General features: G+C 42.6%; 1 protein-coding gene across 1 annotated transcript; it reads left to right on the forward strand.

Annotated features, from left to right (window-relative positions):
• The first annotated feature begins 2,859 nt into the window (after positions 1-2,859).
• LOC106607516 (zinc finger protein Pegasus) lies at positions 2,860-16,063 on the forward strand. Its single transcript, XM_014204545.2, has 4 exons — positions 2,860-3,265; positions 9,620-9,788; positions 13,539-13,712; positions 13,923-16,063. The coding sequence occupies exons 2-4, from the start codon at positions 9,656-9,658 to the stop codon at positions 14,876-14,878; spliced, it is 1,263 nt and encodes a 420-aa protein (XP_014060020.1). The 5' UTR covers positions 2,860-3,265; positions 9,620-9,655; the 3' UTR covers positions 14,879-16,063.
• The last annotated feature ends 69 nt before the right edge of the window (positions 16,064-16,132 follow it).

The raw sequence follows: 16,132 nt of genomic DNA on the forward strand, positions 1-16,132 counted from the left end.
AAGCCCATGTAATGCTTTGTAGGTTAGCAGTAAAACCTTGAAATCAGCCCTTGCCTTAACAGGAAGCCAGTGTAGGGAGGCTAGCACTGGAGTAATATGATCAAATTTTTTGGTTCTAGTCAGGATTCTAGCAGCCGTATTTAGCACTAACTGAAGTTTATTTAGTGCTTTATCCGGGTAGCCGGAAAGTAGAGCATTGCAGTAGTCCAGCCTAGAAGTAACAAAAGCATGGATTAATTTTTCTCCATCATTTTTGGACAGAAAGTTTCTGATTTTTGCAATGTAACGTAGATGGAAAAAAAGCTGTCCTTGAAACAGTCTTGATATGTTCTTCAAAAGAGAGATCAGGGTCCAGAGTAACGCCGAGGTCCTTCACAGTTTTATTTGAGACGACTGTACAACCATCCAGATTAATTGTCAGATTCAACAGAAGATCTCTTTGTTTCTTGGGACCTAGAACAAGCATCTCTGTTTTGTCCGAGTTTAAAAGTAGACAGTTTGCAGCCATCCACTTCTTTATGTCTGAAACACAGGCTTCTAGCGAGGGCAATTTTGGGGCTTCACCATGTTTCATTGAAATGTACAGCTGTGTGTCATCCGCATAGCAGTGAAATTTAACATTATGTTTTCGAATGACATCCCCAAGAGGTAAAATATATAGTGAAAACAATAGTGGTCCTAAAACGGAACCTTGAGGAACACCGAAATTTACACTTGATTTGTGGGTTTCCAATCTCTCCAAAAGAATGTGGTGATCGATGGTATCAAAAGCAGCACTAAGATCTAGGAGCACGAGGACAGACGCAGAACCTCGGTCTGACGTCATTAAAAGGACATTTACCACCTTCACAAGTGCAGTCTCAGTGCTATGATGGGGTCTAAAACCAGACTGAAGCGTTTCGTATACATTGTTTGTCTTCAGGAAGGCAGTGAGTTGCTGCGCAACAGCTTTTTCTAAAATTTTTGAGAGGAATGGAAGATTCGATATAGGCCGATAGTTTTTTTATAATTTCTGGGTCAAGATTTGGCTTTTTCAAGAGAGGCTTTATTACTGCCACTTTTAGTGAGAGCCGTTTATTATGTTCAACATAGGAGGGCCAAGCACAGAAAGCAGCTCTTTCAGTAGTTTAGTTGGAATAGGGTCCAGTATGCAGCTTGAAGGTTTAGAGGCCATGATTATTTTCATCATTGTGTCAAGAGATATAGTACTAAAACACTTTACAACACTGACTGTAAAATAAAAACATAATTTTTGATCACGCTACTAAGTCTGTTGTCCAATTTAAGTGCTGCCAGCCCAACTAACTATGCTGTCGGGTCTTCTTTCGATAAGGCCTATCTGCAAAAACAATCCATGTGGAAGGCTTACAAATGACAGTGCAAAAACAAAAATATTTAGGCCTGAACAAATGAAACCCCCTAAACACACAAAAATGTGCTTTATCTTTTCCAACTGAAAAATTATTGTCAGTGTGTGTAAATGATTTTAAGGCATCTGCCCCCATTGGAAACCTGAGCATAATTAAATTGCAATAAAATAACATTAGTGTCGACAAGCTATTAGAAGGTGATGTTATTGACTGCTCTCTGGGTCGTAGTTTAATCCAGTGAGCTGGACTGTCATGTCTGCCTTAGGCCCCAGCCCCTAGTCCCCTGGGACAGCTATTGTCAGCTGACATGGAGAAGCCTTGTTATCTTGGCAGTGAAACTTTGTGCAGATCTATTAGCAGACCTATCATCTAGACGTTTTTGAATGTTAATATACCTGATATCAATAATTGCCTTCACCATTTTTTATAGTGGAAGTTTATTTCAAGTTATAACCTTGTGTTCATGTTTATGTCAAATGAGCGGATGGATGCATGCTGGACACTGCTAATTTATGGACAAAATGCACCATCTAGTGTACAGAAACTGAACTGGAATAAAAATAATAATTGAACTGTGACTGGATGTTCTCATCCACTGTATTTCTAAATCTGCTAATGATAGTGCTGCTAGAGACAGACTTCAGATTTCGTTGTAAAGATTTTATTCTGAGTTTAACTTGAACAGATCCTCGGTGGAGTGTGAGACAAAGTTGGTGGAGGACACACACACACATCATGTAGCTCTTGTTGCAATGTAGAGTTCATGCCACCATGCCTCGCTGTTAGACCGTGTACATTACTTGCTGTACTGCTCTTGTAACATCACAAGGCAATGTGGCATTGAAAAGGATACAATGGCCTCACTCAAACTGGTAGTTTGTCACCCTCTTCTCAATGCTTCTCAATGGTTTTCCTACAACTTGACACAAATGGGGAAATATAATTTTCTCCAAATGTCTTAACTGTTCAATTATTGATAGTGATGAAACATAAATGAGTCAATCTAGCTATTTAAAGTAATGTAATTGCTGTTGCTCAAATGTAGCGCTTTGTAATTAAAGGTCTATGTTTGGAAGTGTGAGCGGTTTAATGTTATGGGTACAAAATAGTCAACATTTTATATTTAGTGGACACTGACAAATTAAGGCAACAGTTTCCACAATTAAATTAAATAGTAATGCAATGAATGCAGCAGAATGCAATGTTAAGCCTATCAAAATTGGGTTAATTACAGGTGACTATTATTTGGCACTGACAGCAAAACAAAGTTTGGAAAAATGTATGTACTATCTAGTTGATTAGTGCAGTCTGCTTGTATTTAATAAGATCTTGAGAAATAATTAAACTCACCCTGCTGTACCACCACAGAGTTTTAAAACTCAGTCTCTTTGGTGGGCTACAACTACTGAGGTACAGTACGTGAGCTACTACAGCGGTTCATTCCTAGGAACTGTTCTTCGCGCAATTATTGCACCTGAGGCGGGACGAATTTCGCGGGTGCACTGGGTGAACTCTCACCTCCACAAATTGCTTCATTGTTTTGATTCAGATAACATCGCTAGCTAGCTAGCTCTATATTGCACATTTATGTGATTAGAGACCAACCGACTGATTCTGTAGCACGCTTAGCTATTCGCCATAGGAACTCGATGCAGCCGTAGTTGAGTGATGCCTATGTAAACAGAACAGTTGTTTAGGTCGAAAGACAGTAGCCAGCTGGCTAACCTGAAGTTAGCAACAACAACATGAACGCTATTTCAACGGATCTGATCAGTCATTTGGACACTTGTCGTTACCGGTCAATTACTGAGTTTGCCACGAATAGTCGTCTGTATTTCACTAGCTCGCTAGAGACATATTAATACTTGCTAACAATTTGTTGACATTTTGAAAAGGTAAGTTGATTCGCTAGCTAGTAAGCTAGCTCCTTGGTTACCTGGCCAGCTGAGTGTTCCAGCAATCAATGGTGGAATCGATGTTCTGTCGATGACATTGGCTAGCTAAAAGGAACCGCTAAAGTTTACATTTAGCAACATTTTTTTTTGTCATTTAGCAGACTTAATTACAGTTATTGCATTCATCTTAAGATACTTAGCTACTGGTAGGTGGGACAATCACAGGCATAGTAAGTACAGAGCAAGAAGGGAGGGGAAGTTAAGTGCAAGTGTTGGTTCAGGAAATGTTTTTTTGGACGGGGGTTCGAAGTGAGGAGGTGGATTATTTAAGATACTCTTTGAAGAGGTTTCAGGTGCTTTCGGAAGATGGGCAGGGACACTGCTGTCCTAGGTTCAGGGTAGGGCTGGGCGATATGGCCTGAAAAACATATCTCGATTATTTTTTTTTTAACTTAACTTCACGATGTATATCTAGATTTTTTTATTTTTTTATTCTCAAAATAAGTATTGTACAATTAAAGGTCAGATATACTGCATTTCAAACAGTCAGCAATAATCTAATGAATTCAGGGCTTTTGAAGTTATACCCAGGATAAATATAATCCACAACCAGAAAACCATTAATAATGTAATTATTTTATCAAAATAGTTTAACCTGCTATTTTTTTGCAATAATCACTGATATGGCATTCAAGTCTGTCTATGAAAATGACATTTTTTGTTACAAATTCAACTATAACCATGCATAATGCACATTCAACTTCTTGTAGCAGGCATTGGGGGCGGCAGGTAGCCTAGTGGTTAGAGCAAATCACATTTTATTTGTCACATGTGCTGAATACAACAGATGTAGACATTACAGTGAAATGCTTACTTACAAGCCCTTAACCAACAATGCTTTAAGAAAAAAAAGTGTTGAATAAAGAATAGATAAGTAGAAAATATAAAAGTAACAAATAATTAAACAGCAGCAGTAAAATAACAAGGGAGGCTATATACAGGGGGTAACAGTACTGAGTCAATGTGCAGGGGCACTGGTTAGTTGAGGTAATATGCACATGTAGCTAGAGTTAAGTGACTATGCATAGATTATAAACAGAGAGTAGCAGCAGTGTAAAAGAGGGGTCTGGGTAGCCCTTTGATTAGCTGTCCAGGAGTCTTATGGTTTGGGGGTAGAAGATGTTAAGAAGCCTTTTGAACCTCGACTTGGAGTGTAATAGCAGAGATAAGTCTACGACTAGGGTGGTCTCACTAACAATCTGTCAAGCCCACGTGCTATTGATTAGACAGCTAATCTTTATATTTCAAGTTTAGCCAATTTAGATCTATTTGCAGAGCTAACAAGGTTGAACAGTTGAATTGTTATGAACACACCCTTCTGTTTGAAAAGCATGTTAGCCTGGCCACTGTTAAGATATTGAAAACCTTTTTTCTCAGAACTAGAATGTGTTGCCAATTCCTTATATAATTGTGGTTTATGTTTATTGCACATTTGATAAAATACAGACTAGACAGCTACTACGCCCGATGGTGGCTACTGTAACATTCTTTGCACGACAAACTGAGCGAATCAATGTTTTAGTGGTGTATGCTCTGCGCACAATTTCAGTAGTTGAGACATTAAAGGGTATTGTTAGGAATGTCAACTTTTCCTCTATTATAGTAAAATAATGTATCAATGTGTTTTGGTGTCCATATGACCCACTGTTGAAACAAACTTCACAAACGCAAATACAATGTTGAAACCGCTCGTCAGAGAGGAAGAGCTGATCTCACATCTCTTTGTTGGTTTAAGAGGCAGGGGAGGGCTTGGTGTAAACCATCGAGAAAGAGGGGAAGCAAGAGGTTTCACTCTTGCTAAAATCTTTTTGCAAACAACTGCCGTTTTGACTACTACCCCAAAAAGTTAGAGCGTATGGAGTCTTCGTCTACTTCTCTACTATTCATATCTGTGTGTGGAACCAAAATATTCACTACAGATGTTACTGTACAGCTGCATTACCACATTTTCTTCCAACTTCCCCTACTTCTCTTTTTGTCAAATCCGAAAACGGATTAGGAATAGTATCTACCAATCTGTAGATAGAGCTGTTTTAGTAACTCATCAACTGCACTCTTTCTAGCTGCGTTAAATCATGTCGGAAGCTAGCAGATTAATTATTTACCAACAAGAGCTGCAAATTCCAATAAAACCACATCATGTTTTAAAGTTCACTTTCTTTGCTTTGTTTAATAACGCTATCAAGAATCTAGCAAAGCCATTTTGTGGGCCAGAGTGCAGTATTTAGTTAATATTAAAGCACAAATGTACTGTACGTTAGCATGTTTCTCACAGTTTCTTTAGCCAAAAGGCAGCAGTGTTGCCATGCAATGCTAGTTTTCCTTTCTCTTAAAATAAGGTTGGGCTGTACCCCTCTGATTGGAAAAAGCAGATTAGGAATAGTTTCTACCAATAGAAAGTTACCGCTGTTTGTCAGAGTTTTTAGAGTGACAAAAAGTGGCATGCTGACCTCAAACGGCGTTTGAGTCTTTTGAGTGTCAAAAAAGATACGTGTTTTAATAGGCTTGTTGACCAATCAGGACCTGAATATGACTGCACGTCACAATAATTCAACGCATTGATAATGTTTTTATGTAGTTATTACACATTGATTACACTATCACTCGTGTCACAACGGTTTATCGATACCTATGCTATGATGCTGGTAAAGTTGTCTCGCGCACCTACAGTGCTGGACATAAAAAAAGCTAGATATCTAGCTCATGGATGCAAACAACGTTCTTCCCTAAAAACATAGCAAAACGACATCTGTTCTGACCATAACCACACAACTTCTGACCACAACCACACAGCTTCTGACCACAATCACACAACTCTGACCACATGTAGTGCCACAACCACACTACTGCTGACGACATCTAGAGATCACAGCCACACAACTTCTGACCACAGCCACACAACTTCTGACCACTCATCTAGTGACCACAACCACACAACTGCTGACCACATCTAGTGACCACAACTACTGATCACTCAACTGCTGACCACAACGACACAACTACTGACATCAACCACACAACTTCTGAGCACAACCACACAACTGCTGACCTCTCATCTACTTACCACAAACCACACAACTGCTGACCACAACCACAAAACTGCTTACCACATCTATTGACCACAACCACACAATGGCGTACCACATCTATTGACCACAACCACACAACTACTGACCACAACCACACAACTTCTGACAGCAACCATACAACTGCTGACCACATCTAATGTTTACAAAAACACAACTACTGACCACATCCACACAACTTCTGACCACAACCACACAACCTCTGACCACATGTAGGGACCACAACCACACAACTTTTTACCGCAACCACACTGCTGCTGACGACATCTAGTGACCACAGCCACACATCTTCTGACCACAGCCACACATCTTCTGACCACAGCCCCACATCTTCTGACCACTCATCTAGTGACCACAACTTACCGCAACCACACAACTGCTGACCACATCTTGTGACTACAACCACACAACTACTGTTCACACAAATACTGACCACATCTAGTGACCACAACCACACAGCTTCTGACCACAACCACACAGCTTCTGACCACAACCACACAACTTCTGACCACACAACTACTGACCACTCATCTAGTGACCACAACCACACAACTACTGATCACATCTAATGACCACAACCACACATCTAGTGACCACAACCACACATCTAGTGACCACAACCACACAGCTTCTGACATCAACCACACAACTTCTGACCACAACTACTGACACACAGAACCACACAACTTCTGACCACATCTAGTGACCACAACCACACAACTTCTGACCACAATCACAAAGCTGATTACCACAACTACTGACAACAACCACACAACTACTGACCACAACAACTGACCATGACCACACAACTACTGACCACAACAACTGAGCACAACCACACAACTTCTGATCACATATAGTGAACACAACCACATAACTTGGGACCACAACCACACAACTCCTGATCACAACCACATCTGCTGACCACATCTAGTGACCACAATAACACAACTACTGATCACTCAACTGCTGACCACAACCACACAACTACTGACCACAACCACACAACTGCTGACATCAACCACACAACTGCTGACATCAACCACACAACTGCTGACATCAACCACACAACTGCTGACATCAACCACACAACTGCTGACCTCATCTACTGACCACAACCACACAACTTCTGACCACAACTACTGACACACAGAACCACACAACTTCTGACCACATCTAGTGACCACAACCACACAACTTCTGACCACAATCACAAAGCTGCTTACCACAACTACTGACAACAACCACACAACTACTGACCACAACAACTGACCACGACCACACAACTTCTGACCACATATAGTGAACACAACCACATAACTATGGACGGCAACCACACAACTTCTGACCACAACCACACAACTACTGACCACTCATCTAGTGACCACGACCACACAACTACTGACCACTCATCTAGTGACCACGACCACACAACTACTGATCACTCAACTGCTGACCATAACCACACAACTACTGACCACAACCACACAACTACTGACCACAACCACACACAACTGACCACAACCACAAAGCTGCTTACCACAGCTACTGACAACAACTACTGACAACAACCACACAACTTCTGACCACAGCAACTGACCACAACCACACAACTTCTGACCACATCTAGTGAACACAACCACATAACTACAGACCACAACCACACATCTACAAACCACAACCACACATCTGACCATACAACTACTGACCACACATCTAACTACTGACCATATCCACACCACTTTTGACCGCTACTACTGACTATCGATGGGAATATAAAAGGATTTCATATTAAAATAATATAACTGAAATTCAACTTTTTAAACTTATTTCACTACCACAAAAAATACAAAAGAGCTTTAGCAAGCTCCACAACTTTCAAAGTTACAATCTAGTTGTATACAGATCTCTGGTGTAAATGGGAAGGTTCACACAGCATAGAAGAGCAAAATAGATGAGACCAATAATACAACACGAAAACAAGCAGACATAAACACTCATAACAACGAAAAATAACAAAATCTAAATTCTTGCGATTACAGGCATTTGGAATATTGCGCAAAAACATACATTCTAATTCATTATATATCGCCCAACCATACTTCAGGGGGAAGCTGGTTCCACCATTGGGGAGCCAGGACAGAGATGAGCTTGAACTGGGATGAGCGGAAGCTGCCCTCCAGGGAGGGCCAAGAGACTAGAAGTGGTAGAACGGAGTGCTCGGGTTGGTGTGTTGGGTTTGAGCATAGCCTGAAGGTAGGGAGGGGCAGTTCCTCTTGCTGCTCCTTAGGCAAGCACCATGGCTTTGTAGTGGATGCGAGCTTCGACTGGAAGCCAGTGGAGTGTGCGGAGGAATGGGGTGACATGAGAGAACTTGAGAAGCTTGAAAACCAGGCAAGCTGCAACATTCTGGAAAAGTTGCAGGGGTTTGATGGCACAAGCGGGGAGCCCAGCCAAAAGCGAGTTGCAATAGTCCAGACGGGAGATGACAAGAGCTTGCATTAGGACCTGCACAGCTTCCTCTGTGAGGTAGAGCCGTACACTACAGATGTTGTAGAGCATGAACCTGCAGGAGCGAGTCACTACTTTGATGTTTGCAGAGAACGACACAGTGTTGTCCACGGTCACGCCAAGGTTCTTTGCACTCTGGGAGGGCGACACTGTGGAGTTGTCAAATGTGATGGAGAGGTCTTTGAGCAGGCATGCCTTCCCCAGAGGAAGAGCAACTCCATCTTGTTGAGCTTGAGGTGGTGAGCCAAAGAGCCATCGTCAGGAAATTAGTTTATCAAGGTGTCAAGCTCATTGAGGAACTCGCCAAGGGCACCTGGTTGGCGATAGATGACAAGCTTGAGTGGACAAGTGACAGTGACCGCATTGAATTAAAATGAGGAGATGGACAGGGGAGAGAGGGAAAGGAGAGAGAATCTCCAGTTAGGAGAAATGAGTAGCCTTGTGCCACCGCTCTAACGACCAGATGCTCTTGGACTATGAGAGAGAACTAGTCAGATGAAGAGAGAGCAACTGGAGTAGCAGTGTTCTCTAGGGTGATCCATGTCTTGTCAAAAAGTTTAGGACCTCAAGGGCAGCATAGGCTGAAATTAACTCTGTGTTCTAAATCACAAGTTATGTCAATGTGTTGTCATGTTGTTTTTCCGCTTATCTGTCTGCCTATTGACACTGTTATCATCATGTGCTGTTATGGATACAGTTGATTTATTGCACCTGAAAGGCTCTCTACCTTCCAATGGGCGAGGAAAAGCCAGAGACGTTGGACTTTGTCAAAGACTTCCAAGAGTATCTCAGCCAGCAGACTCAACATGTGAACATGATCTCGGGCTCCGTCAGTGGAGTCAAAGAGATGGACGACTTACCAGCAGGTAAGTCAAATCAAATCAAATGTATTTATATAGCCCTTCGTACATCAGCTGATATCTCAAAGTGCTGTACAGAAACCCAGCCTAAAACCCCAAACAGCAAGCAATGCATGTGAAAGAAGCACGGTGGCTAGGAAAAACTCCCTAGGAAAAACTCCCTAGAAAGGCCAAAACCTAGGAAGAAACCTAGAGAGGAACCAGGCTATGAGGGGTGGCCAGTCCTCTTCTGGCTATGCCGGGTGGATATTATAACAGAACATGGTCAAGATGTTAAAATGTTCATAAATGACCAGCATGGTCAAATAATAATAATAATCATAGTAGTTGTCGAGGGTGCAACAAGCACGTCCGGTGAACAGGTCAGGGTTCCATAGCCGCAGGCAGAACAGTTGAAACTGGAGCAGCAGCACGGCCAGGTGGACTGGGGGACAGCAAGGAGTCATCATGCCAGGTAGTCCTGAGGCATGGTCCTAGGGCTCAGGTCCTCCGAGAGAAAGAAAGAAAGAGAGAATTAGAGAGAGCATATTTCAATTCACACAGGACACCGGATAAGACAAGAGAAATACTCCAGATGTAACAGACTGACCCTAGCCCCCCGACACAAACTACTGCAGCATAAATACTGGAGGCTGAGACAGGAGGGATCAGAAGACACTGTGGCCCATCCGATGATACCCCCGGACAGGGCCAAACAGGCAGGATATAACCCCACCCACTTTGCCAAAGCACAGCCCCCACACCACTAGAGGGATGTCTCCAACCACCAACTTACCGTCCTAAGACAAGGCCGAGTATAGCCCACAAAGATCTCCGCCATGGCACAACCCAAGGGGGGGGGAGGGCGCCCAGTTTAGATCTGAGGGAAACTCCGGTCTAGTTTTAACGTTTACTCACCTTGCAAGTTATTTGCCGATCGTTCCTGTTGGCTACACTTTTCCCACTTCCTAAACTATATCCGTAATTGGTAGACTGTTCTGATTAGGAGGTCGTCGTTTGCATTGCGGAGCGGTGTCTAGGAAATAATTTAAATCCAATTGTTAGATGCTACTACCCCCTCCAAATCAAAACCAAACATGGATTCCATGTTGTGTTCTCACTTGTCTGTCTTTCACTCCTGTTTGTTTAGCTAATCCGCCTTGCAATATGGGCACCATGCTGCCCTAGACGTAGCTTGAAGACCCCATGTTTAATTGTACGTTGCCAGAATGTTGAGTGAAATAATTTTTCAACTTACTTTACCAGTTGTCCATGTGGTTGGTCCTTTTTGCAGGTAGGAATATGAGACAATATATCCACAGGAATGTATAATTCAACTTTTCAAAGTGCTGGTAGTGCGTTGAGATTTCTATCACCTGAAGCATGCGCGCAAGACGAAAATTCATGCACGCGGTGCATGCATACTTGGCGAGCTCGTGCGCATGTTTACGTGGTTCTGCGCATGCTTCAGGTGATGAAAATCTGAACGAACTGCCAGCGCTTTGAAAAATGTATTTAATTATACTTTCCTGTTGATATATTGTCTCACATCCCTATCTGCAAAAGGGCCAACTGCACAAACAACCGGTAAAGTAAGTTCAAATATACTTTTTTTTTTACATACTGGTTTGTAGAGCTTGTGAGAGGAAATGTATGGCATTAATCTGACTGTGAACCAGAGGAAATGTGTGTGTGTGTGCAAAGTGAGAACAAAATAACATTTCCATATTTAATAGTTTATTGTTCAATGCTTGGCGACGCAAATGGTGCACTCCAATCAGTAGCTTCGGTTGCTGGACACATTCTGTTAAGCAGGAACAGCCATTTGACTATGAGTACTCTCGAACGCAGTCGCTATGGAATGCCCTTAGACCTCATCTCAATTAAATAATTAATCAGAGATCAAATATTGGGCTACAGGTAGGCCTTACTATGGCATCAACACAGACCACCATTTGACTGTCAACTGACTCTTGCCCTTGTCCTCTGAGTAAACTATCTGATTCAAACAGTTTTATCCAGACTGTTTCATGCATGATTCTGTTATCATTCTAAAATCCATTAATGCGAGTGGAGTGTAATTATTTTTCTAATCTTCAATTTAAGACTACTAGAAAGTGTGTGCCCTCAGGCCTGGAAGGAAGCAAAAGTTATTCCCCTACCTAAGAATAGTAAAGCCCCCTTTACTGGCTCAAATAGCTGACCAATCAGCCTGTTACCAACCCTTAGTAAACTTTTTGAAAAGATTGTGTTTGACCAGATACAATACTATTTTACAGTAAACAAATTGACAACAGACTTTCAGCACGCTTATAGGGGAGGACATTCAACAAGCACAGCACTTACACAAATGACTGAAATTGATGATGAAAAGATTGGGAGAGCTGTTTTGTTAGACTTCGATAATGTCAAAAGCCGCATTGATCAAAGTCTGCTGCTGGCATAACTTATGTGTTATGGCTTTACACCCCCTGCTATATTGTGGATAAAGAGTTACCTGTCTAACAGAACACAGAGGGTGTTCTTTTAATGGAAGCCTCCAACAAAATCCAGGTACAATCAGGAATTCCCCAGGGCAGCTGTCTAGGCTCCTTACTTTTTCCATCTTTACTAACGACATGCTACTGGCTTTGAGTAAAGCCTGTGTGTCGATGTATGCGATTGACTCAAAACTATACATGTCAGCTACTACAGCGACTGAATGACTGCAACAGTTAACATAGAGCTACAGTTAGTTTCAGAATGGGTGGCAAGGAATAAGTTAGTCCTAAATAAAAGCATTGTATTTGGGACAAATCATTCACTAAAACCTAAACCTCAACTAAATCGTGTAATGAATAATGTGGAAATTGAGCATGTTGAGGTGACTAAACTGCTTGGAGTAACCCTGGATTGTAAACTGTCATGGTCAAAACGTATTGATACAACAGTAGCTAGGATGGGGAGAAATCTGTCCATAATAAGGTGCTGCTCTGCATTCTTAACAGTACTATCAACAAGGCAGGTCCTACAAGCCCTAGTTTTGTCACACCTGGACTACTGTTCTGTCGTGTGGTCAGGTGCCACAAAGAGAGACTTAGGAAAATTGCAATTGTTTCAGAACAGGGCAGCACGGCTGGCCCTTGATGTATACAGAGAGGTAACATTAATAATATGCATGTCAATCTCTCCTGGCTAAAAGTGGAGGAGAGATTGACTTTGTCACTAATTGTATTTGTGAGAGGTATTGGCATGTTGAATGCACCGAGCTGTCTGTTTAAACGACTAGCACACAGCTCAGACACCCATGCATACCCCACAAGACATGCCACCAGCGGTCTCGTCACAGTCCCCAAGTCCAGAACAGACTATGGGAGGCGCAGAGTACTACATAGAGCCATGACTACATGGAACTCTATTCCACATCAAGTAACTCATGCAAGCAGTAAAATGTGATGTAAAAAACAGATAAAAATACACCTTCTGGAACAGCGAGGACTGTGAAGCAACACAGACACATGCATACAAACACAATAACATACGCACTATACACACACGTACACATGGATTTTGTGTTCTAAATATGTGTTAGTAGAGTAGGGGCCTGAGGGCACACACTTAATATGTTGTGAAATCTGTTGTGAATGTATTGTAATGTTTTAATAAATATATACCTGCCTTAATTTTGCTGGACCCAAGGAAGAGCTGCCTTGGCAGCAGCAAATGGGGATCCATAATAAATACAAATATAGATATTTCTCTTGAACCTGTGTTGTGATTATTCCTGTACCTGTGCAGACTGCAGTCAGAATGGATTAGACCACCCCTCAGCGGATATTTCCCTTGATGACGGCGCAGGGATGCTGGTGGATGGCTTCGAGAGAACATATGATGGCAAACTCAAGTGCCGTTACTGTAACTATGCTACCAGAGGCACAGCACGACTCATTGAACATATCCGCATTCACACAGGTAAGCTTGAATAGGACAGATAACACTATGCAGATGCTCCCAGATGTAGGGCTAGATCATTCGCGGAGCATTTTCTCTTATACAAAGCTTTCACCCTTTTATTTTCATTAGGCCTAGTTAGAGTTATCAGACAAAAAGCAAAAAACATGACTTTTAAAATGTCCTCCTAAGACTTTATTCTTCATCTTCCTCTTTTCTCTGATCAAACAGGAGAGAAACCCCACAGATGCCACCTGTGTCCTTTTGCCTCTGCTTATGAACGCCACCTAGAGGCCCACATGCGCTCCCACACAGGAGAAAAGCCTTACAAGTGTGAGCTGTGCTCCTTCCGCTGCAGCGACCGCAGCAACCTTTCACACCACCGTCGCCGCCGCCACAAGCTCTTACCCATGAAAGGTGCTCGCTCTTCTCTCTCCCACAAGAAGATGCTGAGCGTCCTGCAGAAGAAGACCAGCCTGGGCTATGGTCGCCGGCTCCTCATCAACTTCAGCCCCCCCTCCATGGTGATGCACAAGGCTGAGCACCTGGACGACTACTCCCATGAACTGCCCCACCTGCGCCAGGAGACCTACGACGACCAGGGTGCTGGTGGAGATGGAAGCTCCAGGGACAATCACCACCACAACCTGGTAATGGAAAACCCCCTCAACCAGCTCTCCACCCTGGCCGGTCAACTGGCCAACCTGCCCTCTGAAGCTGAGGGCCAGACCCAACAGCCTCCCATATCTCCAGGTGCAGAGTCCTGTGTGGACGAGAAGCCCTTCCTCATCCAGCAGCCTCTCCCAGCCACCGCTTCTGCTACTGTGTCAGCCAGCACTGCCCATGCAGCCTCCCCCATCACCCCAGAGCCCAGGCCCCCACCACACAGCAACTGCAGCCCCGGGGCAGGTCCCTGCAGCGAGCACAGCGGGCGCACCAGTACCCCCAGCATCACCAACAGCCAGCCCAGCACACCAGTCCCGGGCCTGCCCTCGCTGCATCAAGACCCCCAGATGCTGCACCACTGCCAGCACTGTGACATCTACTTCCCTGACAACATCCTGTACACCATCCACATGGGCTGCCACGGCTACGAGAACCCCTTCCAGTGCAACATCTGTGGCCACAAGTGCAGGAGCAAGTACGACTTTGCCTGTCATTTTGCCAGGGGGCAGCATAAGCAGTGACTTGTCGCCAGGTCAGTGACGAAGGACTGGAGATGATTGAAGGTGTTTTTATTTAATTCCATAATGGCGATTTTTTTTTTTTAATTTATTGCTGTTGATCTTTCTGAAATTGGACATGATGTAGCCTTTGCAAATTCTGTATAGTGAATTTGATTTTACAGGAAAGAAAATAAAATTTGACAGTGCCCACGTGCATGTAATGTGTAGGGATGGAGTGGTTTAGAGGTACAACTCACTTGACCGGTTTGATCGTTAAACATTCCTTATGTGGGTTTTTGACATGAACACTATTTTCAGCCTTACAAACATACTGTAGTTATAGATGATGCTAACATTTTATGAGAGTGCTCTTTTATTGGCTTTAACCGTAACCCACTAAACCATTTCAGAGTGCAAAGATGGCACCATTCATGCCTCTAACAGTGCCTACCACATTCACATCTTTATTTTTTTTCTGTTCGTTTTCTTTAGATGAGGGTGTTATGTTGTCGTTTGATGGATTTGTAAACAGTGCCCTTCCTTAACCATCAGCTCTTTGCTAATTGGTTGTCGTGGAAAATGAAGCATTACATCATGTTATATTGTGACATTTAAATGGAATATGTCATTGTGAGCTCCAATACCTCTACTGTCAAAGCATTATCACCATATCTTTTTTCTCTTTTGTCAATCCAGAATTGCCAAGTAGCACCAGAGATGCCATGTTTTAGCATACATGCCATGCCTTTGGATTTCTTCTGTCCTTCTATAATCAAGGCATTGCATATTAGGGATCTGTGCTTTCTTAGATATTTATTGAGTATTGTAATCTACATTTCCCGGTCGGTTAGGTGTTGTGTCAATGAAGTTGAAATTATACTGAAGTGAAGATTACTGCCTTAGCAGGGTTGTTTTGTATTGGATACTGTTGTGTCTGCATAGCAACATTTGTGGAGAACATAGTTACTGTTTCTAGGACTAATTGCATGTCACCATGCTTACAGGCGTCCAATGATTGAGGGGTTACGTAAAGGGAAAGTTAACAGGGGAAAAAAACTTGTAAGGGAGTTTGTTTAATGTGTTGTATCTTGATCGAGCAGGTGAATGTTGAAGCGTTTTGGCGATCATTATGTCCCATTGGATGACAAATTGTTTTATGTGAGAGTAATATTAACACATTTCTAAGTAAAGTGTTTTCTAACAGATCTTTTCTTTGTCTCAACTGTCCTTTGTCCTTTTTCTTGGTATCTATCAATTGACATTCAGTCAGAATGC

This window comes from Salmo salar, chromosome ssa01 (assembly GCF_905237065.1).
Source record: "Salmo salar chromosome ssa01, Ssal_v3.1, whole genome shotgun sequence".
Classification (NCBI taxonomy): Eukaryota; Metazoa; Chordata; class Actinopteri; order Salmoniformes; family Salmonidae; genus Salmo; species Salmo salar.

What these genes read in the sequence shown, in the direction of transcription:
- LOC106607516 (XM_014204545.2), top strand. Translation starts at nt 9,656, where the DNA reads ATGGGCGAGGAAAAGCCAGAGACGTTGGACTTTGTCAAAGACTTCCAA. An exon ending in GATGGACGACTTACCAGCAG is followed by an intron (nt 9,789 to 13,538) that starts GTAAGTCAAATC and finishes GTACCTGTGCAG; the next exon opens with ACTGCAGTCAGAATGGATTA. An exon ending in ACATATCCGCATTCACACAG is followed by an intron (nt 13,713 to 13,922) that starts GTAAGCTTGAAT and finishes CTGATCAAACAG; the next exon opens with GAGAGAAACCCCACAGATGC.